The sequence below is a fragment of the Mercenaria mercenaria genome, chromosome 19 (genome assembly GCF_021730395.1).
Source record: "Mercenaria mercenaria strain notata chromosome 19, MADL_Memer_1, whole genome shotgun sequence".
Taxonomy (NCBI): domain Eukaryota; kingdom Metazoa; phylum Mollusca; class Bivalvia; order Venerida; family Veneridae; genus Mercenaria; species Mercenaria mercenaria.
Window position 1 is genome coordinate 42,619,023 of NC_069379.1, and position 27,356 is coordinate 42,646,378.

The 27,356-nt window shown below is 34.9% G+C and overlaps 2 protein-coding genes across 9 annotated transcripts in view; both read right to left on the reverse strand.

Moving 5' to 3' along the window:
- The window catches only part of LOC123542893 (multiple epidermal growth factor-like domains protein 10), an 82,222-nt gene extending 75,654 nt beyond the window's left edge, over positions 1 to 6,568 (reverse strand). For 5 of the 8 annotated variants that reach the window (XM_053532187.1, XM_053532181.1, XM_053532188.1 and 2 more), the window contains exon 1: positions 2,653 to 2,673. In XM_053532187.1, coding sequence (XP_053388162.1) covers positions 2,653 to 2,655 — 3 coding nt within the window. In that variant the 5' untranslated portion in view covers positions 2,656 to 2,673. Of the gene's footprint in view, positions 1 to 1,878; positions 2,070 to 2,652; positions 2,674 to 5,182; positions 5,381 to 5,487; positions 5,505 to 6,456 lie in introns of those variants that run through there. The other 3 variants (XM_053532185.1, XM_053532184.1, XM_053532183.1) reach the window with 3 other exon arrangements.
- A 6,681-nt stretch (positions 6,569 to 13,249) lies between these two features.
- The window catches only part of LOC123542281 (talin-1-like), a 162,709-nt gene continuing 148,602 nt past the window's right edge, over positions 13,250 to 27,356 (reverse strand). The window contains exons 54-57 of the mRNA XM_053531326.1: positions 24,619 to 24,687; positions 21,529 to 21,711; positions 20,755 to 20,880; positions 13,250 to 20,326 (exon numbers count right to left, since the gene is read on the reverse strand). Coding sequence (XP_053387301.1) covers positions 20,189 to 20,326; positions 20,755 to 20,880; positions 21,529 to 21,711; positions 24,619 to 24,687 — 516 coding nt within the window. The 3' untranslated portion in view covers positions 13,250 to 20,188. The remainder of the gene's footprint in view (positions 20,327 to 20,754; positions 20,881 to 21,528; positions 21,712 to 24,618; positions 24,688 to 27,356) is intronic.

A 27,356-nucleotide genomic window follows, 5' to 3' on the forward strand; every position in this document is an offset into this window, starting at 1 on the left:
TTCTTGTTTTTCTCTTCTTTCTCTCTTTCTATCCTTCCTTCTTTTTTTCTTTGTTCTTTTGATCCTTCTTATTTTCTTTCTTTCTTTTTATCTTCAGTGAGAAATGGATAGCAACTGCCATGTCAATTTCCCCTGCTTAATGAATTCTTCTTGTTTCTTGTTTTTCTCCTTTTTCTCTCCTTTCTCTCTTTCTATCCTTTCTTCTTTCTTATTTTCTTTCTTTCTTTTCTCCTTCAGTGGGAAATGGATATAGCAACTGCCATATGCCCATTTACCTTGCTAAATGATTTTTTCTCTTTTCTTTCTTTTCTTCTATTCACCTTTTTTTCCCTTTTCCTTCATTTTTTCTTTCATTTTATCATTCTCTCTTTCTTTATTTTCTTCTTCATTAGGAAATAGCTATTCATGTCATGGTTTCACTATTTAATTATTTACTATAAATATCAATGGCTGTTTGGTGATATTCTTTTCTTATTACAGAAGACTTATAAATATAAAACATATACTGTGAAATCATTTTTATTCGCGTAGGACGAATTTTCGCGTATTTCGCGCTAGAACCGATGCGTGAATTTAAGACCGCGCTATCATTATTTTTTAATTTACTTTTTCATTTATAACCCGCATGATGTAATCATTAATTGCACTTATTTTTAGAGTTTTAAACCTGTATGGTATTTCTAATAATAAAAGGTGCTGTTCAAACATGTTATTCAAAACTTGTCAGAATATTATATTACCCCATTATTCCCAGTGTTAAAATCAATTTTAATTTAGAACCAGGAAGCATCGAAAAAAAAAAAAAATGCTAGTGGTAATGTATATTATAAATCAATTACAGAATAACTGATATTTAAGTTTTATGGTATTTAAACTGATTTAATACTTACAATTACTTAAACTTTACCTTGCTAAATTTCTAAAATGGACTGGTCCATCATTCAATTTGGGCAGGTACCACTTATTATTCAAAGGGGTGTTCACTGAAAATTTACACAAAGATGTGCAAAGGCAGAAATTCACTTGCCGCCAGCAGGCTAAAGGTTTAGGGTGTAAAAGCTATCAGGAAGAAAGGTGACGAACAGACGAACAGATGGATAAGGGGAAATCTAATGTCCCTCTTCTCCCTTCCAAACATTTTAATTTTTGCTGAAATAAAGCTGAAGTTCACTTTTGATACAAACTACTTAAAGCTACTTGCCCACTTTTTAGCGAAAATTTTCAACACAATGTCATTATCCGCTTTATCATTTTTCAGTGTCATATAATTATACATTTTATATGCCAAACTTGGTGGAAATGAAAATGTTAAAAAATTTCACTTAAAGCGTGGGCAAGTAACTTCAGGAGGCCATAATTTTATAAACAGTAACTCTGAAGCTTCCATTACAAAATATATTAAAATAAATACATTATATAAACTACAATTAATTAAAATGATTTAGATATCAAATACTTCGTTAAAGCATTTTAATTTATTTCTTGGGCAATTCCAAAAATATATCTCGCGTTGACTTCATGTACATTGTCAATGAATTTCAAAACATTGTTTGGCTATTAAACAAAGCTGCAGATCGAGAGTTTCTCTGTATTTACGACCGCTGTACGAAGTTACCTCAATTAATTTACATAATCATGAGTTTGTGGTTTAAACGTGATTAGCCACACCGTGTTAAAACTTTAACACCATATTAAGCGCTTTTAGGTAATAATATTAAAAGTACAACGAACAGGATACAATGCATCTTTGTAAGTTTGCTAAAATGTCTTAATTGTCTATTTTTCCACCACATCAAAGTTTGAAAAAATTATTAAAATATCTAACACCATTTGTATAATTTAGTTACTTATAAACTTTTAACACTACAAAAACTTTACCTTTACAAAATCGTTCGTATTCTTTGGTTTAATCCATAAATTGTTAAATTTAATTCGATTTCTTTGTTGAAATTTTCACAAATTCTCTCTGTTTCATGCCTTAAATATCTTTTATAAAAACACGTCAATAAATATCTCCAACAGGTTTCAAATATGAGACAGATTCTAATTGTGGTCACTGAATTTGTAAACATATACCTACGAAATCAATATAACACAAAATTTGAAGCAACTTCGACCTGTCCGCTTCATTTACCTACATTCAGTGGCCTTAAAATTATTGAACCGTATTAAACTGTTAAAATCCAAATTATTGTCGTAAGTGACTCATCTAAGTGTCATCATGAAAATAATGGGTTCTGCCTCCGGATTTTTCAATTTTCGTGATTAATTGATTATAGTTAATAATGAAGTACGTCAGTAAAAAAAAACTATAGTAATTTACAGATTTAAATCAACTCAGTTTTATTTCTGGTATCTTTTATGGAGCCAATTTCTACCAAAGTCAACTTTGCCGTGGCGTGGGAATATTTTAATAAAACACAATAATTCTTTAAAAATTGTGACGGGCAGCATGTAATTGATGTTTCCATCTTTGGTAAAAAATCTTTCAGGTTTGTGAAAATATTCAGATAAAAATTTTCAAAATGTTTTAAAAGTTTGTTTTGATCATACAACATGTTTTTGTGGACAGACATCTACATTTTTGTATTCAAAAGCCATCTGAAAACTACAATATACCCACTAAATGTATCAAATTTTGCTCTAAATTACCATAATCACTTTGAAATTTCAATCACAATGTAAACAGTTTTATGTCCAGGACAATTTACACAAGTTTTCAAGCATAAAATGTAGGTGTTATTATTTTCTAAAGTAAATACTAAACAACTAATGCTATGCTCCAATAAATAGAGTATTCAAAATCATATGAAAATGTGAAATCTATATTACTTGTATATAATATATACAAATAATATATTATAAATTATAGATGAAACAAAATTATTTGAGTTTATCTGGTTACTACTCCCGCACGATAATTTAAACGACAGCATGTTTATAATTATTATTGTTTGATTGTTATGGTTCTCATGCATTGTTGAACTCAAAAGGGTTGTCAATGATAGAAGGTGCATACTGTAATGTCATACAAAAATATTTTCTGTATTGAAACATTTTAATGAAGAAAAAATCATAATTATCAAACATGTTGTCGTTTGAGTTATTGTGCGGGATTTATACATCTCTATTCTAATAATAGTTATTGCATGTTTATGGTAAAATCATGCACCCATAATAAAATAATGCCAAGGGGGGAGGGAGGACACCAGGGGTCTTCTTCCACCGTGAAATGCTGGAAAATCACCATATGTGTTGATCAGACATTAACCCAACAACAACAACAAAAAAAACTTACTTTCACTGGTACTGACCTTTTTATTATTACGATACTGGCAGATGTTGTTTGACAACAGAACTTAAACTTAGTACCCTGAGGTGTTTTATTCAAGAAAATATGAAGTGCCAGTCAATAGTCAAAACTATTGCCTTTGGAACTTGGGCAATTGTTTTGACTACTGACCAGGAACCCATTCCGTAAATAAGTGTTCCATTATGTGACATCAGAAATAAATTTTCAATATTTTTTCTCTTTATATCAGTAAAATTTAGTCTTGAACTATTGAACGGTCAATAGTACAAACTATGGACTGGAGATTTATATTTTTATAAGGGATACCACGAAAAAGACATACCCATAATTATCTAATGTTTAACAATGTTATATTGGAAAGTTTAACATTATTATTAAATTCCAAGACCACAAATCCATGTTTTAGTCTATTAAAGGGGAGGATTACCACTACCATATCATATTTAAAACAAATTTTTAGAAGTTAAAAAAGTATTGCAAAACAGGCAATGGAAAATTGGAAATCAAAGCACTTGTATATGTAATAAAACCTCGTAACTGCCGGGAGTTCAGATTACTTGGAACTATGTGTTTATTATGTCTTTTCCTTCCTTTGAATTTTTTTTTTAATTTCCTTAAGGAGCATTTTCTCAGCATGTGAACTGTAAATATGTCTACTTTAGTAATAGTTTATTACAAGTCTTTATTCTATATGCACATGGTGCTATTCTATATGCACATGGTGCTATTCTATATGCACATGGTGCTATTTTATATGCACATGGTGCTATTCTAACTACATGTTGTATTTATTATAAGTATTATTAATTATTATCAATTTTATGCGGTCGTAATTTTTTTGGGGGGTGGGGGGCGGGGGGGTATTTTATTTAAACTGTCTTAATATTGTACTTGTTAAACCTTGTCACAGCTATGAGTTTAATCTAAATCTCTTTGATATTTGACTTAACATGTATGTTTTACATACGGTAATAAAAATTATGCTTAAATTTATACATTTTTTGGTGTATGACTTATGTATACTTGCGTTCTCCAACAATCCTATCTAAAATCTCAAATTTTTGTTATTTACTTCACAATGCAAAATCGTATAACAAATAAACATTATACCTATAGATACTTGAAACTGTCACAGGTTCTTTTCAATTATAAGAATAGAGGACAATCACCTTTCTTGGTATGATAAATATCTTTTTTTTTTATCCACAGATCTATCTTTCTTGTTTCTGTTGAATGACTTAATAATTCATATGAGCCGCGCCATGAGAAAACCAACATAGTCCGTTTGCATCCCCGCAGTCTGGTCTGGATCCATGCTGTTCGCTTTCAAAGCCTATTGCAATTAGAGAAACCATTAGTGAACAGCATGGATCCTGACCACACTGGCCAGATGTGCAGGCTGGTCTGGATCCATGCTGGTCGCAAACACACTATGTTGGTTTTCTCATGGTGCGGCTCATATACTTGCGAGTTTTAGTTAACCTTTATCATGCTGGACACAGTTCATTCTGTCTTTGCAACCAGTGTAGATCATGATCAGCCTGCACATTTATGCAGTCCAGCTGATCATGATCTACACAATTCGCCATTCATGCAGTCAGTACCTTTTTGGTAAGCTGCCCTTTTTAACAGGTAATGGTACTGTCCAAATTCAAAGACAGACAAGTTCATTAAAGAAATTTAGCAGAGTTAAATGACAGCTCAGTATCACTGCAAATAATGTGCAACACCTTGTAAATATTTTCTTATAGGTATCTTACGATGAAATAATACCCCGGGCTAAGGAGATTACTGTGAGAAAATTTAGCGGCTCTATGAAAAAAACAAAAACTTTAAAGACAATAGATCAATAAACGTAAAGTTTCTTACCTTTTTTTTTTTTTTTTTCCTTTGAACACTGAATCACAATACCACAGCAATTGACCCCAATACGTCAAAATGTTACATCCCCTTGCAAAACAATATCGTCTGATTCACTAAGTCGTGATGAAGCCGCTTACGTATACTTATATCCTGGGTATTTTCTTTCAAATTTTGTAGTTTATATTTACCTTAAGATCACTGAACCTGAAAACAGAGTTACATTACGTAAAAAGTAAATAGAATGTTTATCGACAAAACACATCCATATATATATATAAAATATCAGTACAAAAGTATTTATAAAATCTTACCTGATCAATTAGCAGACGCCAGATGCAATTAAAAAACTAACGAATATTTTTTAATATTGATTGATGGCCTTGGCTCAAATATCTTGTGGTTCATCCCGAATCAATTCAGCTTTCATCGAACATGATATTTTTACCTCACAAAATATCATATAACCTTTAAGCTCAAGGAAAACTACCTTTAAAGTGACATGTCTCTAGACAAACATTAAAATTTCAACAAAAACAAAGGGAAAAAAGCTGATGTTATATATGAAAGAAAATAAATCAATACGATTTATGTTGAAATTGTGTTTTGTATAAATACCCTTACCCTTCTAAATTTCTATAATGAACTTGTCCATCTTTGAATCTGGACAGTACCATTAACTGTTAAAAGGGGTGTTTACCAAAAAGATACTGACTGAATAGCCAAAAGTGCAGATCATGATCAGACTGCATGGATGTGCCGACTGATCATGATCTTAGCAACACTGGTCGCAAAGGCAAGCTCAATCGTGTCCAGCATGATAAGGGATAATATAACATACAGCTAAAATTTTTCAATTTTTTTTACAAATTTCCACAGCCTGCATGACTAATGCTTTTGTCTCTAATTACCCTGCTATATTTCTATAATGGACTGGTCCATCTTTCAATTTGGACAGTACCACTTATTATTCAAAGGGGTTTTCACTGAAAATTTACTGACTGAATAGCGAACAGTGCAGACCATGATCAGACTGCACGGATGTGCAGGCTGATCTTGGTCTGCACTGGTCGCAAAAGCAGAATCACTCGCCGCCAGCAGGCTAAGGGTTAAACCAATGCATTTTCTACAACTTCTAAAAATTCAACATCAACCAGGAGAGGTGTAACTTTAAAGTTTCAGTTGAACAAAGCATATACATCCTACTTCTTTTGTTAAAAATAATATTTATTTCTGCACGTAGAGTTAAAACAATATACAAAATACATTTAAACTGTACCTACCTTATAAAGGCATTATAAAAATATCACTTCAGCTCCAAAAAATAAAAAGTAAATAAACCTGAGGTAAATACACCGAATCTTTATTTGTAAGCCATGCTTCTTTGTATTACTTGAAACAAGGTATTTTCTTTATTGATTTATCTATATATAAACCTGCATGTATCTATATACACTTGTTAACTTAGCCGCTCTCAAAGTGAGAATAATGGAGTGATGTCATTGATTACTTACAACATTATGCCATCATAATGATGTGACCGTGGCCTCTGGCCGCAAAAAATTGTGTTGCTTAAAAATTTACTGTTTCAATAAAATGACCTATATATATGCAAGGCTACTGTATGATTAAGTATGATGCATTAATTAATTTTCTTTTGCAATCCTAGTTGCCTTTATTAATTCATAAGATCTGCTATTACTATTGACAATTTATTAATACAGTCGCTCTCTGTTTGCTTGGACTCGGATAATTTGCTCAAACTTATTAAATTGTCAAGTCCTGGCAAAATCCCTATATAATGTACTGTGAAATCATTTTTATTCGCGTGGGACAAATTTTCGCGTATTTCGCGCTAGAACCGATGCGCGAATTTAAGACCGCGCTATTATTATTTTTTAATTTACTTTTTCATTTATAAATTGAAAATGCGGGAATTAAAGCCCGCACGAAACAGTCCTTTTTCAAATTTGCGCGAAATTTCATGCCTGCGAATTTAAATGATTTCACAGTATATTGTATGATGGCTCATGATCAAACTGCCGATAACACAAACAAACTTTGATGGTCCCATCAAGTTCGAGCGAACAAAGTTCTTTGTCAGCTGTCAAACAGGGATTTTTTAAAAACAGAATCACAATCAAAGTTCTATAAATACTGAACCACTGTCAAACTAAAAGTTCTTTGAAAACAGAACCTCTGTCAAAATGATCTAAATACAGAACCTGACTGTCAAACTGACAGTTTTCTAAACATAGTATGACTGTCAAACTTACATATAAATACCTAATCACTGTCAAACTGTTTTTTTTTTGTTTTTTATATATATATATATACAGAAATACAGAACCACTGTCAAACTGAACTGACAGGATTCTTTTTTTTTTTAATACGGAACCACTGTCAAACTGACAGGTGTTTTCTGTTTTTGTTTTTTTAGCTTAACTATTCAAAGAATAGGTAGAGTTATTGGACTCACTGATGCGTCGGCGTCCATGTCTGCATCCCAATTTGGTTAAATGTTTGTATGTCAGCTGGTATTTCAGAAACCACTTGTGGGAATGGATTGAAACTTCACACACTTATTCACTGTGATAAACTGACTAAACAATGCACAGGTTCCATAACTCTACTTTGCTTTTTTTACAAAATTATGCCCCCTTTTTGACTTAACGTTTTTTTTTTGTTAAATCTTGGGAATAGATGGAAACTTCACACAATAGTCCATTGTCATGAGCTGATATACATTGTACAGGTTCCATAACTCTGTTTTTCAATTTAACATAATTATGCCCCTTTTTTAACTTGAAAATAGTCAAGCGTTGCTGTCCTCCCAACAGCTCTTGTTTTTAAATACAGAACCAATGTCAAACCGATAGCTCTTTTAATAGTCTGAACAAACTGAGAGTTATCTAAATGCAGAACAACTGTCAAAGTGACAGTTACCTAAATACAGCACCATTGTCAAATTGAAATGTCTCTTCATTTCTAGATATGACTTTCAAATTTTATACAGTTCTCTAATTAAGTAAATACAAAACCTAAGTTTTCTAGGTATAACTGCCAAACTGACAGCTGGCTCTCTTAGCACAAAATCTGGCCTTTTAGATATGAATGTCAAACTGTCAGTTCACTAGATACAGGATCTGGTTATCAAGAAATAACTGCCAGTGACCAGCTAACAGATTTAGACTTTCAACTGACCTTCAGTGGACAATGACCAGTAGGTCAAAAATAGGGACTTTACACCTGAATGAAACATCACTGAAATTAAACATAAATACGATCATAATTGAGCCTTGCCATGAGAAAACCAACATTGTGGGTTTGCGACCACCATGGATCCAGACCAGCCTGGCTATCCGTGCAATCTGGTCAGGATCCATGCTGTTCACTTTCAAAGCCTATTGCAATTAGAGAAATTGTTAGCGAACAGCATGGATCCATGCTGGTCGCAAACCCACTATGTTGGTTTTCTCGTGGCACAGCTCAGTTATATTGTGGTCAACAAATACAGGATCAACAACCATGAATGTTAAGTTTAACAGTTGTCTGTGTCTTTTTTTTTATAACTTTGGCTTAGAGTAAACCATAATTTAAATATGTCATTACCGGTAGTGACTTTTCCAACTTTTGATGGTTGAGGAAGACCTAAGGTGTCCATCTGGGCGTCATTTTAGGCATGGACCCGGGACACCTGAGTAGAAGCACTGACCTTCAATAACCATCTGAATGACTTCCACACCTGAAATTAATGAGGTTTCAAATCCACATTATTGCGGGTCAAGTGATTAATTCGAAGGCAAGGACTTAAACCACTCAGCCAAACAGGCCCCAAGAGGAAATAATATTAAATCATGCTAGGAGTGCTTAGATGTCTAGCTAATAATTCTGTATGTACAGGCCTACATGTGCATGTGAATCAAGTGAAACCGGCCCATTTTGATTTTGAAATGTTCTTTACATAGAATAGTAGAGAACTTTTCTTGGCAGCTCTATGGCGCAAAATGATATGTAGCAAGTGAGTATAATGACCAGTATTTTATGACTTTACACCTGAATGATTAACAACACTGAAATTAAACATAAATAGGATCATAATTTTTAAAAAAAATTAATGTCAGTAAAATGCAGATACAGGTAAAATATCAGATTAGCCGAAGTCGGAATTAGGAGAAGAACTCTTGGTAGATCTACAATAATTTACAGAATATCATAGCCAACTTACCAAAGTTTTATGGATTTTTTTAATATAAAGTTTGATCAAATACAAAAAAAAAAAAATTGATCGAATTTTTTCCATTTGAAATTGGTGATCCTTATTACACAACTTTTGAGTGTTGGAGCCATTGTCAATGGTGATGTCTTGTGTAAGTCTTCCACATTTTTGGGAGTATGAACCTGGATTTGATGTATTACCTGATGTTTCGTATAAGTCTTCCGCTGGGAAGACCCTCCAAACAGTTTAAGATGATGATGTATATTTGGTGTTATACATCGATGATGATAATGCCCGCGCGTTCAAATTTTATTTATGTAGCAAACGCTTCAAAAATTAAAGAACGCGAAAATAAATACCATTAAACAGTAAATATTATATTTTTCTATTATCAAACTGTATTGAAATGATTTCTTTTAAAAGCATATATTTATTTTTCTATTCTGTTAAACTTATTTATGGACTTTAATGTAAAAGTATTACATCAAAGGGACATAATCAGGAAAAAACATTAAACAATAAAATAATAAAGGGAGGTAATAAAAATATCTAAAGTCGAATAAAACTTGCAAATGGTACATGTAAAATTTTAAAATTACCCAAAAATACCTGAAGTAGTACATTACTTTAACAATTTTATAATTACACTTTAATCAGTATAAAGAATAAACTTTTATGAATGCTATTAAAATATACTATATATACTACAATTCAACTATGATACATTGGTAGAACCACCGATCAATAGAACGTCTATTGACGGTATTTCTTTTGACTCGTCTATCAATACTGGCAACGGTGTTGAGTAGATGGGAAATTAATAAACTCATGAATCAAAGACAAAATTAATTTGTTGTAAATTTGAATCTGTGAGCAAAGTACTGACACTTAAAACAATGCCTGGAAGGAAACGAATCTCCCAGTTTTAGGGCAGTATTATTGCAATGTTTGGTTGATCAAATTCTATATTTTTAATATTCTTCAGAATTAGCACAGACTGCTCCAATGTACTCCTTCAGACATTGGTGGGCTAGCAGGACACGTGCATAGAACCAGCAAACTAAGGATGGCCTGGTTAGGGGAATTAACTCTTCTTCACTTTCAGGTGCACACATTTTTAAAGTCAAGAGAAAGAACTCTGACAAGCTAGTTTTTTTACAAATCTACATTTTACAGGTCAAGGGTAAATAATTTTTTTTCATCAACTATTACATTACAAAAGTACTTCAAATTAAGGGGAAACAAGAATTTCGTTTGGTGTTACACATGGAAACCTACTTCAAAAAAGAGGAAATAACTCTTCACTTTCTGGTTACATAAAGCTCTGTAGAGATTTTGAGGATCAGTTAAAACCAAATATACCTTATTCCCAGCAATTTGCTGGTACCGAGACAATTGCGAAAAAGTGCCTTACCCATAGATACAGCACAATGCCAGTAGCCAGGAATCAAACCCATGGCCTTCACCTCTGTAGGAAAGTATCTTAATTAGCCCACTCCACCAATGCATCCTTGTAATTTATATGCATTAGATTCTATATACAGGTGAAATAAATATTTCATTAACTTGTGTACACCTACTGCCCATCAACAGAAAAAAGTAGTTCCTTCACTGCATGGTACTATACATATTTTAGGTCAAGGGAAAATAGCTCTTTCACTCACTGATACATTTCTACTTCAAATTAAGGGGTAATAACTCTTCATTTGCATTTGAATACTTCTGGTACATATCTACTTTACTTTAAGGTGAAATAACTCTCTTGCTGTTGCACATATCCACTTCACATCCCCTGGAAATAATCCTCACTTTTCAAGGGGAAGTAACTCTCACTGACACACAGGAAATAAATAGCCTTCATGCAAATTTCATACACCCCCCAACCCTTACAAAGTCCTGTTTGATACAGGGAAGGAGGTTAGACTGAATGGCTTGGGTAACATTACACTGTGCATATGTTGCCTCAGTGAGATAAATAATTACATGCTTTGGTTAAGCAGTTTACAAGATTTGGAGCAGACATGAAATCAAATTATTTGACATTTGGCCCCTAAACATAACCTTGACCTATGACATGGGTAATGTACTCTGTACTTTGTCTTGATGAAGTAAACAATCAATACTGGATTGAGGAAATTCCTTTCATTTGGTGAAGACATGAAACATGGCTTTGAACTAGGAGTGGCCTTGACCTAAGTGCATACACTTACTGGGTAATGTCATGGAGAATTTTATAGGAAATAACTTTAACTGAATGACATACATTTTGCATCATGGAGAAAGGAAACAATTTTCTTGATGGGCACACAGTTAATACTAATTTCTTTCAGCTCGATTGTGATGAAAGCTTCAAGCTTATTGGAACCACTCTCAAGTCCGCTTCCTGGAAAACCCAGTACTGGTGTCACATGTGAAGTCATGGTCATGACCCCAGTGGGGCTCGAACCCACGACCTCTGGATTGAGCGGCTGGCACATTATCCACTAGACCACCGCCCCGCTTAAACACAGTTAACTGCATGGAGAAAGCAACCACCTTTTACTGACTGGCACCCATGAAGGTAGTAGATCCATTCCATTATGCAAATTTGCAGCATTCCTGGTGTGGTACAGAAGCCACATCTGTTTGACATCCACATGAAAAAATGCCAATACAGCACACATGAATGCTTTATCATGTGGAAATAGCCAACTGTCATTACAGCCCGCCCGCTCAGCTCAGTAGGGCGGGCATTGAACTACAGATCGCGGGTTCGAGTGTTCGATCCCCTGGCGGGGCGATTGCTTTCCAAGACGATTTGATAAAACATTGTGTCTGAAATCATTCGTCCTCCACCTCTGATAATTCATGTGGGGAAGTTGGCAGTTACTTGCGGAAAACAGGTTTGTACTGGTACAGAATCCAGGAACACTGGTTAGGTTAACTGCCCGCTGTTACATGACTGAAATACCGTTATAAAAATGGTGTTAAACCCAAACCAAACAAAACAGCCAACTGTCATACCATCTTAAGGCTTACCTTGCTAAATTTCTATAATGAACTTGCCCATATTTCAATTTGAACAGTACCATTATCTGTTAAAAGGGATGCTTATCAAAAAGAAACTGTCTTAATGGCAAACAATGCAGATCTTGATCAGACTTCAGACTTCTGCACTGGTTGCAAAGACAGAATCAATTGTTTAGTATGTAAGGGTTACGGTAGTGTATTATAATGGCAACCTGTGATTTCTATGCATTTTCATATTCATGTAAGGTGTCTTGGCATTCTTTGAACGGTAATAGAACTCACACGATCAACTGGCTTTCCGTTAATTACCAGAGAATGCCAAAACTATATATGGAAAATACGCAACTGAAAGGAACTTTCCAGCTGTCATTACCAGCCCGCTACCTCATATTGGGAAATTCAAAATATACAACAAACAGCAAAATCACATTAAATAATGTTTATTAATATATCCATTTTTATACATGATATTCAAGTAACACAGAGAGTAAGCAGAGAATTGTGGTATGTAGATAAGAATATTTTCATGCACATAGATAACATATAGTCGAACAAACATTTGCTCAGGCCTAGTAAAACGGGGATATGGACAAAATCCCCCCTGCTCAATTTGACCAAGGCAGACAAAATCCCACCCACAGACAAAATCCCCAGCACAATTTGACCAAAGTGGACAAAGCCCCCCCCCCCCCCCCCGCCCCACTTTCAATTTGACCAAGCTGGACAAAATTCCCCAAGGTAAATTTTACTTAGGCGGACAAAATCCAATCTTTCATTTTTTCCCCAATTATATGCAAATTTTTACTTGGTACCTCTCAGAATCTATACTTTTCACCTTAAAAATGGTCTTTCTTTTTGTTTCTGTTATTGTATTCAACAAGATCATAGGATTAGATTTTGTTCTCCTTGATGAAACTGAGCAGAGGGATTTTTAGTCCAGAGGGATTTTGTCTGTCACTCAGTAAAACATCTAAACATTCAACCAAGAGTACGATAAAGTTAAGAAACTACTCGACTTAATCCTAAACCTCTGTTTTACACTTACTGAACTGAATGGCCAGGCAGTCAATAGTTAAAATTGATCCCAACCTCAGCATCAAGGGCATGTAGTTTTGACTATTGTTCAGCAAGTGATTCAGTAAGTGCTTTAAAGGGAGATATACGAATTATACTTTCTTTTTTTAAATAAAGTTTTGACTTCAGCCTAGCAAACATGTGTTAAAATTTATCATGTCCATTATACTGGTCATTGCAACTGAGTTTAAATGCAGAATATTTTGAAAAAATTATCATATCAAAGTTGTAGGCACACATTCACCTATGTTCAGCATATTAATTTCTTTTAGACCTCTTGTGAATGTTAAACAGAATTTTACATTTTTAATAAATTTATTACATAACAGAGGAGCAAAATCAAAATAAATGATTTCTGCATCCGTAATATGTATCAGAAATAACAATGTAAATTAACAAGATATTTTTTCATCCGTAACGCATCTGTAATGCTTTAGTAATGCATGTAAGAAACTACTGTAATTTTGTCATGATTCAGCACTTTTTTTAACTATGGCACTTTTTTTCTTCATCCCAGTTCATAATTCTCTAATTTCTGCAAATTTTTTACAAAACACATGCAAAAATATGTATATGTTTCAAAGCACAGGGCCCAAGATTATAAATTTGAAATTTTAGACCAGTCTAAAAACTCTAGCATCTGATTGGTTGATTTTGAGCTCAGTCTTGAAACTGACCAATGAGAAAGCTTAATTCTGAGACTGGTCTCCTATCTCAAGTCTTATTATCTTAAACCTCACAAAGAAGGCGTATAGCAGCAAAATACATAAGTTCTGAAAAGTCAATTATTTACATGTATATTTCTTTTGCTGTTACAGTATGAAAATGTACACTGATATTTTTTTTTTTTCAAAATGTACGATGATATGGGACATGGTGATGAATATCTGAGATTCTGAATACCACTGTTTGATTGACTTTTTTTAGGTTAAGTCACACCAATACAACAATATGTCATAAAGTGATCTTCTGTTGTTTTTTTTTTTTTTTAATGGATGAGAAAGACACCAGGTACCCTCCTGAACATTACTTCTGGCACAGGCGGGCACCTGGGAAGAACTAACCCTCCAAATGCCAAGTAGACGACTTTCTCACACGAAAGAATTCTCGACCACAAGTGAGATTTAGAATATTTGTAGTGGTGTGGAGCAAATGTTTCTAAGTCGGCCACTATTAACCACTTGACAAATGAATCCCTCGTATACCACTTCCAACTGATGATCTGATGTTCAACGTTAAAACATCTTTAACCCTTAGCCTGCTGCAGGCGAATTTAACAGCCTTTGCAAACAGCTTGGAACCAGATCAGACGCCGATTAAATCGGCGTCTGATCAGGTTCCAAGCTGTTTGCTACTCTGACAATATTTCTTCCAATTTTGGAGCAAATTGAATGAACTTAACAATTTTAGCAGACGACATTTGCAGCAGACGACAATTTACCTAGCATGCTAAAGGGTAATGATACAGAACTGCAAAACAAACCTATATACCTTACAAGTTTTATAACCTACAGAAAAAGCAAAAAAACAAGAGGACCATGATGGTCCTGAATCGCTCACCTGTCCCAACATGACCCAGTTTTGAACTGAGTATGACGTCATTTTTTTCTATTATTTGACATAGTGACCCAGTTTTTGACCTCATGTGACCCAGTTTTGAACCTGACCTAGATATCATCAAGATGAACATTCTGACCAACTTTCATATAGATCCCATGAAAAATATGGCCTCTAGAGAGGTCACAAGGTTTTTTCATTATTTGACCTACTGACCTAGTTATTGATGGCACGTGACCCAGTTTCAAATTTGACCTAGATATCATCAAGATGAACATTCTGACCAATTTTCATGAAGATCCATTCAAAAGTATAGCCTCCAGAGAGGTCACAAGGTTTTTCTATTTTTAGACCTAATGACCTAGTTTTTGACCGCAGCTAACCAAGTTTCGAATTTGACCTAGATATCATCAAGATGAACATTCAGACCAACTTTCATACAGATCCCATGAAAAATATGGCCTCTAGAGAGGTCACAAGGTTTTTCTATTATTTGACCTACTGACCTAGTTTCTGAGGGCACGTGACCCAGTTTCGAACTTGACCTAGATATCATCAAGGTGAACATTCAGACCAATTTTCATGAAGATCTTGTGAAAAATATGGCATCTAGAGAGGTCACAAGGTTTTTCTATTTTTAGACCTACTGACCCTAGTTTTTAACCACAGCTGACCCAGTTTCGAACTTGACCTAGATATCATCAAGATGAACATTCAGACTAACCTTCATACAGATCCCATGAAAAATATGGCCTCTAGAGAGGTCACAAGGTTTTTTTATTATTTGACCTACTGACCTAGTTTCTGATGGCACGTGACCCAGTTTCGAACTTGACCTAGACATCATCAAGGTGAACATTCTGACTAATTTTCATGAAGATCCATTCAAAAGTATGGCCTCTAGAGAGGTCACAAGGTTTTTCTATTTTTAGACCTAATGACCTAGTTTTTAACCGCAGCTGACCCAGTTTCGAACTTGACCTAGATATCATCAAGATGAACATTCAGACCAACTTTCATACAGATCCAATGAAAAATATGGCCTCTAGAGAGGTCACAAGGTTTTTCTATTATTTGACCTACTGACCTAGTTTTTGACGGCACGTGACCCAGTTTCGAACTTGACCTAGATATTATCAAGGTGAACATTCTGACCAATTTTCATGAAGATCTTGTGAAAAATATGGCCTCTAGAGAGGTCACAAGGTTTTTCTATTTTTAGACCTACTGACCTAGTTTTTGACCGCAGTTGACCCAGTTTCGAACTTGACCTAGATATCATCAAGATGAACATTCTGACCAACTTTCATAAAGATCCCATGAAAAATGTGACCTCTAGAGTGGTCACAAGCAAAAGTTTACGCACGGACGCACGGACGGACGACGGACGACGGACGCTGCGTGATCACAAAAGCTCACACTGTCACTTTGTGACATGTGAGCTAAAAACAAAATGGTTGGTGACCATAGCAAAACCTGCTAAATGCTTAGAGCTAAAAGTTTGGAAAACTTCATTCATGCTAGACAATAAAATTCCTGCATTTTACAGACTAAAGCAACAACATTAGTTAAAGAGTTTATGTTGTAACAATGCTAGACAATTAGTTTGCGTAAGGCCATACATTATTTAACACAGCTTGGAGATTTTGGCAAATATTTTGGTGAAAATCTAGTTATAAAATGTAATAATATTTTCAGCACAAGTTAAAGAATAATTCCTATGTCCCTTTGTGTTAAAAACTGTTGAGGATCCAACACAAAAAGTGCCATCTTTAAATGGACTTGCCTCCAGATCATACTACTGTATTTGTTATCACAGATATTATGATATAACGTGTGACTAACGCAGTAAAAACAAAATTCTGTACATGTATTACTTTAAGGCAGGGGACCGTTAGTGACAATCGGTATACTGCCTTTTGATTACGTGTTCTCCAAATACGTTTTCAGCATTTCCTGGCTGGCCGGGAAATTTGTGTTTGTTTTAGATACATTATCAGCCGTAGAAAACCGAAGTAAGGTATGGAGATTATGTATTCACACGGAAATTGCCAAACCTTATTACAAGTCCATTACCTTAACAGCATTGTCAAACTAAATATTTCTTACACATCGTACAATAGAATGTTTTCACTCTTTATTCAAAATTACCAAAACTTAATGTCAACAAAAAAAGAAAGAAAAGAAAGAATAGACCTGTTCAAAAGTTTGGATATAAATCTAGAGGCAAGTGACATTTTTCTGATAAAAAATTTCAAGAAGGCCACTGAACTGACCTCAGTACATTAAAAATACATGCAGTTATCTCCTCCTGTTTCATAAACAAATGATTAAAATGAACAGAACTTAATCACCAAACTTGATCAATACTTCCATATCACAATGCAGTATATATAACAATTATACAAACAAACAGCAAATTATATTCTGTTTTTCTATCAAAAATATAACAAACAATCCATTAACACAGCTCAAACATTACCACAAACGGCTGAAAATCAGAAAATATTTCTGCCACCCCACAACTCAACATAGTGCATTGTTAAGATCATTTAGACAAATGGGGATATACTTTTTCCCATGATCGTGGAGGGGGTGGGGTTCGGTGGAGAGGTTTGCACAGTGAGCATTTACTACAGCACAGCCTAGGACTAAAACAGCAACGTTTATCCTGAACTCTGAACCTCCACAAGCCAATAAAACTGGTATTGCATTGTAGTAATTTTACCCACAATGCAGTTAAGTGGGATGCTATAATTTTACCCACAATGCTGTTAAATGGGATGCAATAATTTTACCCACAATGCTGTTAATTGGGATGCAGTATTTTTACCCACAATGCTGTTAAGTGGGGTGCAATAATTTTACCCACAATTCTGTTAAATGGGGTGTAATAATTTTACCCACAATGCTGTTAAATGGGGTGCAATAATTTTACCCACAATGCTGTTAATGTCACCAGACAAAAATATTTCCTTAATTTCTGCACATGTATAAATAACTACTCTAAATTCAACCCCATTTCTTTCTACTAATTATAACACTTATATGCTAAGCCCTTTTTAGCATTCTACCCTTTTAAAAGGGTATACAAAAGCGGGTCAACTTGTGCTTTTCCCGTGCACAAAAAATGAGAAATAAAAATGGAAATGAAAATATGGGAGCAAACTAAAAATGGGATGCCAACAAGATTGACCTAAATCTCTGGAAAACTGGATCCTTCTAAATTCAAACAAAAATCCTAAAACAAGCATGACAAAAATATACACAATACCTACATAATTCAACATGAACATGTATATGACCTATGTTACAATACATACAAAAACTTCAAATATATTTATAAAATTGTTTATATAAATTGATATGTATATAAAAAAGTATAGCACTGTTATTGAAGTAGGTTAACAGCTACAAAAAGGGGGAGGAAAGATATCAATATTGGGTTAGACAAATGTGTAAAAAGTTACACATGTGCATGGTATTGAATACATATAGATTACTCGGTACAAATTCCGACCACTCATTGTCATGCAGTCATCCCCTAAATTCTTGTAATGAACTCTTCTCTATATATACTACAGACAGGTCTAAACCAGAATATAGCGGGTGGCAGACTTTACCAAATTCATTTATAATAATGCCTCTTACCCTATTTTTTGATCAATGGAACCTTCCAAGTTAAATGAAATGGAATTATTCACTACTCTGAAGGGGAAACAGGCTAGGCATAACTAAACCTTGCTACGTCCATTAAAATCATCACAATACATCAGCTGTGAGAAAATCTGGATACGATTAAATAAAGACAAAAGGTAGACAAGAGCTACAGGTTAAAGAATAATTAAGATTACTTGGGTGCATAGAAATTGTAAAATGTGCTAGTATATGGAGATAGATGACGAATACCACTTTTATTACAAAAAAAATAAGCTTTGTATTTTACACTATATTGCCTTTAAGCCTGCATTTTATGTTATATTGTCAACATTACATTTAAATACAAAAATAACATGGTTACATATAAACAACATACATTTAGCTCATCAAAAGTATTGTTTTCAAAAAATGCTTCCGAAATATTCAGCAGTAACATGTATGTAAACATATACAATATGCATTCTACTCATCCATTAAATAGCTATTTATATTAACAGCATGATTTTACACAATATGCAGTCAACTCCTTATCTAAATAGCTATTTATACTAACAGCATGAGTTTTGCACAATATACAGTCGACTCCTTATCTAAATAACTATTTATAGTAACGGCATGAGTTTTACACAACATGCCGTCAACTCCTCATCTAAATAGCTATTTATAGTAACAGCATGAGTTTTACATGAGCAATATGGTTTTATGGATGAAACCTAATTAAGTCAAAGTCTGAAAAAAAAATCAAGATGACTTTGTGTAGCTAGATGGTCCATCTGTGTTCCCTAAAACCATGCATTACAAAATATTCACTGCCATAATACACTTATACCCTTTTTTTCAAGATATTTTGATTCTGATGCAACAGTCTTATTTGATATGTCTTTTGTTTTATTTTCAGCTTCTTGAATAATATCACATTTTCATAATACAATTTATATAACATTCATTCGACAGAATCATCATTTGATTCCACATTTAGAAACTGTAAAAAATGGCACTTTAGGAGGTCAAGTTTTTAACAGGTTTGCTGTGCTTGTCGGATTGTCCTTTTATATCAAACACTCTCTTTATAACAAAATGGAAAAAAAAACAACAATCTGTTTCTTTTTTATCTCTTTTCAAACTATTTTTCATAACATAATCTCATGTTTCAATTTGAGAATGTCTAAAACTCTAACAAGCGTGCTACAGCTATTTTCAAATTTTATGCTCTACTATCTCAGCTCTGAGAAATAATTCTAACTCCAGATCATTACGTATATAATCATAGAAAAATGATCCAATCAGAGAACAGAATATCATAATCTGACTGACCGTTTTCAAAAATCTTATTGCAGTCACCAATTAAGAGTTTGTCATTCTGCGATGTGATTGGCTATTTTTGAATTTTTTTTTAAAATGTTGTATCCAATCAGAATCCTAAAACTAACCAACTAAGCAAATCTCATTGGTTGTTATTTATGTATGTACAATTGTATATATATATTCTCGAATGTTTAGAACGATGATGAAGAATCATCGTCGGCCGTTCTCTCCTTGAATCTGTTCTGATGTTGATATATTGTCGCTAACTGCTGTCGGGCCTTCTGTAGTTCTTTTTCTTTTCTAATAATCTCTTCCTGGGCTGCCAGAACCTGTGTGATAAACAATTATAGGTTTTATTGAGGGTAACATTCTGACCAAGCTTCATTAAGATTTGGCCAAAATTGTGACCTCTAGAGTGTTAACAGTCTAACTGTTGACGACGGACGGACGATGACAGACACAACTGGTCAATGTTTTTTTGTCTGCAAGATCCAAGACTACTGAAATTCAAGATATCAGAGGCGGAGGCTGAATGACTTCAAGCACATATGTTTCTTATCAAATTGTCATGAAGAACATGCATCTCGCTCAAGGACTGAACTCATGACCCCATGATCTGTAGATCTGTGCTTTCCCTATTGAGCTTAGTGAGCGGGCTCAAAATTTTTGTATCCCCCTGACTGGAAGTCAAGACGCTCAAGATGGGACCTTCACAGTGGACAAAATTTCTTGACATATTGTTTATATGTATTTATACCTGAGCAATTCCTCCAACCATACGTTGATTAATGGTGACCGATTCTTCTTCCTCTTGATAAGCTTTAGCCTGGTGGGCGGACGCTACGAGGGCTTCCGTCGCTCTCTTAACAGCATTTCCTGCAGACTGTAAGAAAAATACAAACTATTAGGCAATCTTGACAAAAAACATTTTTAGGCCATTGTAAGTGCATTGCTAGATTATCATCCATTTTCAATTTTCCCAGCTGGTATGGAAGCAAAGTGCTAATGCCCCCAGTACTACCAGCAACAATGACAGAAAAATGCTGGAATGTCAAAGAATTTTTTTTTTCAATTATGGGTCAATCAGCTTAAGTTCCAAGTGACTTTTCATCTAGTATCAGGCCTGTGATTCAGTCAAAAGCCTGAAAATATTTTTTCTTCCAATAGTGTTACATAGGCAAATTCTGGCAGTCAAAAGCCTGAAAATCTTTTCTTCCAATATTGTTACATAGGCAAATTCTGGCAGTCAAAAGCCTGAAAATCTTTTCTTCCAATATTGTTACATAGGCAAATTCTGGCAGTCAAAAGCCTGAAAATCTTTTCTTCCAATAATGTTACATAGGCAAATTCTGGCAGTCAAAAGCCTGAAATCAGAACCAGTCCTGAAAAATCCCAGGCCTGTAGTATCTACTTTTACCTCCTTCATGCAATTTTGATGGTACTTATAAATTTCTCACACAGAGTCATGAAACTCGTGGCCGTTCTCGCAATAAGTTACAGAAATTTGTAAAACTGAAAATTTGTGACCGACCTGTAACCTCTGCATGGCTTTTGATCCTGGATCAGCCTTCACCCTACATGCTACAAGCAATGCTGCTGTGGATGCTGCCACCTCCTTTGCCGAGGCAATCAGCTTCTCCTCACTGGCGTTACCCTGCACCATCGTGTTGGCAGCCTCACACATACTGTGGGTCGCTGCGGCAACCATTTTGGCCTGAAATGAAGGGCAAAAAACGTTTTGGTTTTTAGTAGAGATGTTTATTTCTTATCGTCATGAATTTATTGATTTTTAAATCTTCTAACATAAAACAAATGGGATTATTTTTTGTTGGGATTAATTTGTTGATTGATGTAACCAATGAACCCCCCCCCCCCCCCCCACCCACACACACACCAAATCGTTAATTCAGTAACACCAACACACAGGTAAGTCATACAGCCACTTTCCAGCTTTTGATGGTGGAAGACCTCAAATACCCCTCCAGTCATTACTTAAAGACGTACGCTAGACTTTCCTGTATATGAGATGGGCGAAAATTTTCCCAATAACAGAATTTCTTTAAACTGGATATTGACGGACAATCATCTAAGAAACAAAACAAGAGATCACAGAGTGATCTTGGCGCCCACCAATGTGCCATTTTTGAGTGTTCCAAATTTCTAGACTTATTGACTAGCTCAAGGTCAAATTTCATTTCCGTACACAACACTGTGCATCGTGGTCCAAATTCGAAAGCTGTAGCTTGAGAAATGTGAAAGTAGGTCACTAGGTCAATGTCAAGGTCAAAGTGTTTCGGTACACAATCCTATGCATGTGGTCTAAATTTGAAGCCTGTAGCTACAGAAATGTGAAAGTAGGTCACTAGGTCAATCTTAAGGTCAAAGTTCATTTCGGTACACAAAACTATGCAAGTGGTCTAAATTTGAAGGCTGTAGCTTATGAAATGTAAAAGTAGGTCACTAGATCAAAATCAAGGTCAGATTTTATTTTGGAATACAAAACTAGGCATGTGGTCCAAATTTGAAGCCTGTACCTTCAAAAATGTGGAAGTAGGGCACTGGGTCAATGTAAAGGTCAAAGTTTGTTTCGGTATACAAAACTATGCATGTGGTCCAAATTTGAAGGCTGTAGCTTGAAAAATGTAAAAGTAGGTCACTAGGTCAAAATCAAGGTCAAATTTTATTTCGGAATACAAAACTACGCATGTGGTCCGAATTTGAAGCCTGTATCTTAAAAATGTGAAAGTAGGTCACTGGGTCAATGTAAAAGTCAAAGTTCATTTCAGTACACAAAACTATGCAAGTGGTCCAAATTTTAAGGCTGTAGCTTGAGAAATGTAAAAGTAGGTCACTAGGTCAAAATCAAGGTCAAATTTTATTTCAGAATACGAAACTATGCATGTGGTCCAAATTTGAAGCCTGTACCTTCAAAAATGTGAAAGTAGGTCACTAGGTCAATGTGAAGGTCAAAGTTTTTTTCAGTACACAAAACTATGCAAGTGGTCCATATTTGAAGGCTGTAGCTTGAGAAATGTGAAAGTAGGTCACTAGGTCAAAATCAATGTCAAATTTAATTTTGAAACACGGAACTATGCATATGGTCCAAATTTGACGCCTGTACCTTCAAAAATGTGAAAGTAGGTCACTAGGTCAAAATCAAGGTCAACGTTTTTTCCAGTGCACAAAACTATGCATGTGGTCCAAATTTGAAGGCTGTAGCTACAGAAATGTGAAAGAAGGTCACTAGGTCAAAATCAAGGTCAACTCATGTCATGGTTCATCTTGCCACTCAAAAATATACATGTGGTCCAAATTTGAAGGCTGTAGCTACAGAAATGTGAAAGTAGGTCACTAGGTCAAAATCAAGGTCAACTCATGTCAAGGTTCATCTTGCCACTTAAAAATATACATGTGGTCCAAATTTGAATGTTGTAGTTATTGACAAGAACATTTTAAAAGCTTTTCCCTATATAAGTCTATATGAACCATGTGACCCCCGGGGCGGTGCCATTTTTGACCCTAGGGGCATAATTTGAAGAAACTTGGTAGAGAACCACTAGATGATGCTACATTACAAGTATCAAAGCCCTAGGCTTTGTGGTTTGGACAAGAAGATTTTCAAAGTTTTTCCCTATATAAGTCTATGTAAACCATATGACCCCCAGGGTGGGGCCATATTTGACCCTAGGGGTATAATTTGAACAATCTTAGTTGAAGACTACTAGATGATGTCACATACAAAATATCAAAGCCCTAGGCCCTGTGGTTTTGGACAAGAGGTTATTCAAAGTTTTTCCCAATATATTAAGACTATATAAACCATGTGACCCCCAGGGCGGGGTCATATTTGACCCCAGAGAAATAATTTGAATAATTTTGGCAGAGGACCACTAGATGATGCTTCAAACCAAATATCAAAGCCCTAGGCTCTGTGGTTTTGGACAAGAAGGTTTTCAAAGTTTTTCCCTATATAAATCTATGTAAAATATAGAAATAAACAAAGGGCCATAACTCACTCATAAATTGTTGAACCAGTCTGATTTTCAGGGGGACACAACTAGGGTACCAATACATCATACTGACAAAGTTTGGTCAAAATCCCCCAGTAGTTTCTGAGGAGATGCGATAACGAGAAATTGTTAACGGAAGGACGGAAGGACGGACGTCGGACCACGGACGCAGAGTGATTTGAATAGCCCACCATCTGATGATGGTGGGCTAAAAATGCAATAAAAATCATAGGTCACTGGATTCGAAAAAGAGTTATCTGCCCTTGAAAACGTCATTTTTGGGAGGAAAATGCCATTTTCAAGGGCAGATAACTCTTTTTCGATACCGGTGACCTATGATTTTTATTGCATTTTTTTGTTTCTTAGATGATTGTCCGTCAATATCCAAAGTTTAAAGAAATTCTGTTATTGGGAAAATTTTCGCCCATCTCATATACAGGGAAGTCTAGCGTACACGTACGCCTTTAAGACACATGTTAAGCATCTTGGTAGAACCAGCAACCTTCTGTCAGCCAGGCTGTGTTTTGCAAAAAACTTATTTTTCATGGGTAGCATTTATAAGCGGGTGTACAATAGGAATGAAAATCACAAATTTAAATAGTACAACTTACAGCTGATATAAGACCTTGGGACCACTGACCATCGTCGTCTGTGTCTGTCCTATGATAAGTTGCTCCAACCTGAAAATTTCAAAACAAAAATAAATCTGCTTTATCGTCACTTGTTTACAATGATCACTCCTTTAAACTGAAATCTTTTAGCACATTAAAAGATACAATATTACAATGGACAAATGATAATGAATGCCATTTTGTATGTGTAAATTTCTACCATGCGAACCACAATAGACCAGCATCTTATACAAAAGTAAAGCTTCCGAATAGATTTTTTTTCCCTTTTCCATCTAAACTCAATGAAGACAGGAAAACGTTTTGTTAAAATGATGATGGGACAAAAAATTCGAAAAAAAATTAAGCAGTACCAGTATTATCATACAAATGGATGTAGCATAACTTGTCCAAAGTTGACCATTTTAGCATTACTTGTACATGAGAATGTATTTCAAATTATATGTTTTTTCCTTATATTCCAAAATTTAACTGTTTGACTTTGAAACTATAAAAATATCCAATTTTATGGATCTAGGGAAATAGTTGGGTTTTTTTTATTACCCAAATAATTTGACTGCAAGACTATAGTTTTCCCCTTCATGCAAACCAAATACGAACTAGGTAACATTTAACAAACAACAGAGAGACAAACAACAACAGTTATATAACACAAATCTACTCCAGCGCAAGAACACACTATCTACAAATACATAGCGCAAGAACGCTCTATCTACAAATACGTAAGTAATGCAGATACTGTTTTCTTGCACCAACTTTTCGTATATTTTACGAAACTTTCTACTTGAAAGAATTGCACTTAAAAGGCGTCCTATGGTTTACAGCGAATAATTACGGAAACTTGGCCAACATCTATCTTTTTGTCTCGAAGGCACATATGGAGGCACAATATGAATCGCGACAATGGAAATACAGAATGTAAAACTTGATATCCGAATGGAGGGAAAGTTATGAATAAACTCAGAGCCTGGACACGGTTAGCAAATTTAAATATTTTAATAAAGATTGTAAAAATTGATGTCCTGGACTTAAAGGGGAATGTAATGACTAGAAGAGGATACTGGATACAATTAGCAAACGTTATAAAATATTTCATATTTACATGAAAACATTTAGTGAGAGTTGTGCAGGTATAATTGTTTAACAAATGCACTGAAGTCAGACATGTATCTTTTCTGAAATGATAAATTTGATCACAATTTTTTTTAATAATGACCCAAATTATACACAAAATGATATAAAATGGAAAAGAAAACTATCTAAAAGGGTAAGTTTTGAAAAGAAACTGCTATACAACAACTAAATCTAGGACTATCTATGTTAACATCCCGGCTAAAAGAGACAAAAACGATACAACAGAAATCTATCTGAGCCACAGCATGAGAAAACCAACATAGTGCATTTGCGACCAGCATGGATCCTGACCAGATGCGCAGGCTGGTCTGGATCCATGCTGGTCACAAATGCACTACGTTGGTTTTCTCATGGCGCGGCTCAAAAGTTGGAACATAATGAACCTATCTACTACATGTAACACATTATGCAGGTAGATTATTTATGCTCCAGTTCCACGGAAATGGTATTTTTTATTATAAGGTACTACATTTTTACTACACAGACTGTGCAAAAATGCTGTTAGTCATTTTGAAGATAATTAAAAAGATTTTGAAACAAACTTTCGGAGTTATTACAAGAAATAAAGTTATCATATGATGCTATGGCCTCAGTGTTGTTATATTTTCTGGTCCTTCCAGATCATTGAGCACGTTCAGTTTCACTATAACAAAATTCTGCTAACGCCTATGCTAGGGGGCCGCACGGGAGGGGTGTTGCACATTTCATTAGATCTTATGAACAGACTGAATGTGCTTTTCTGTTGCTTAGTTGCTTTCTATGCTTTCAAAGGATCTTTTCACAGATTTTACAGCAACTATTGAGTATTTTGTCGATGTTTTTAAGGTTTAACATCACACCAACACAAAAATAGATCATATTTCAATGGTGGACAAAGACCCCAGCTGCCCCTTCGTGCATTATTTCACCACCGGTGACCACCTGGGTAGAACTACCGACCTTTTGTAAGCCAGCTGGATGGCTTCCCCAAATGAAGAATTCAACGCTCCCGAGCGAGGCTCAAACCCACAGGGGTGAGGGGCAAGTGATTCAAAGTCAGTGACCTTAACCGCTTGACCAAGGACATCCCCAGAAACTTAGTTGTAAGCTTATAATCACAGTAAATACAACAGTATCATATTCATGGATGACAAAATGCAGGACAGTCTAAGACAAGGGCTGCAATACTAAAATACACTTCGAGGGTTCAACGCAATAAGGGCATATCTACATATAGTTAGATACGCCCTTATTGCGTTGAACCCTCGACTTAGAATGTAAACATAACAGTAAACCTTTAGCCTGCTGGTGTCAAGTGACTTCGCCTTTGCGTCCAGTGCAGACCAAAACCAGACTGCACTGTTCTCTGTTCAGTCAGTAAATTTTCAGTGAACATCCCTTCGAAAAATAAATGGTAATGTCCAAATTGAATGATAGACCAGTCTATTTTCAAAATTTTGCAAGATAAAGGTTAAACACGGTTTGCTCAAGAATTATCAGCTTGAGCACCAGAATTGACTCGAGAAATTTAACTGGTTTATTGCCATTTTCCTTCTCTTTGTTTGGACTGCTTGGGTAACTCACATTTTGATTACCCCCTTGCGACT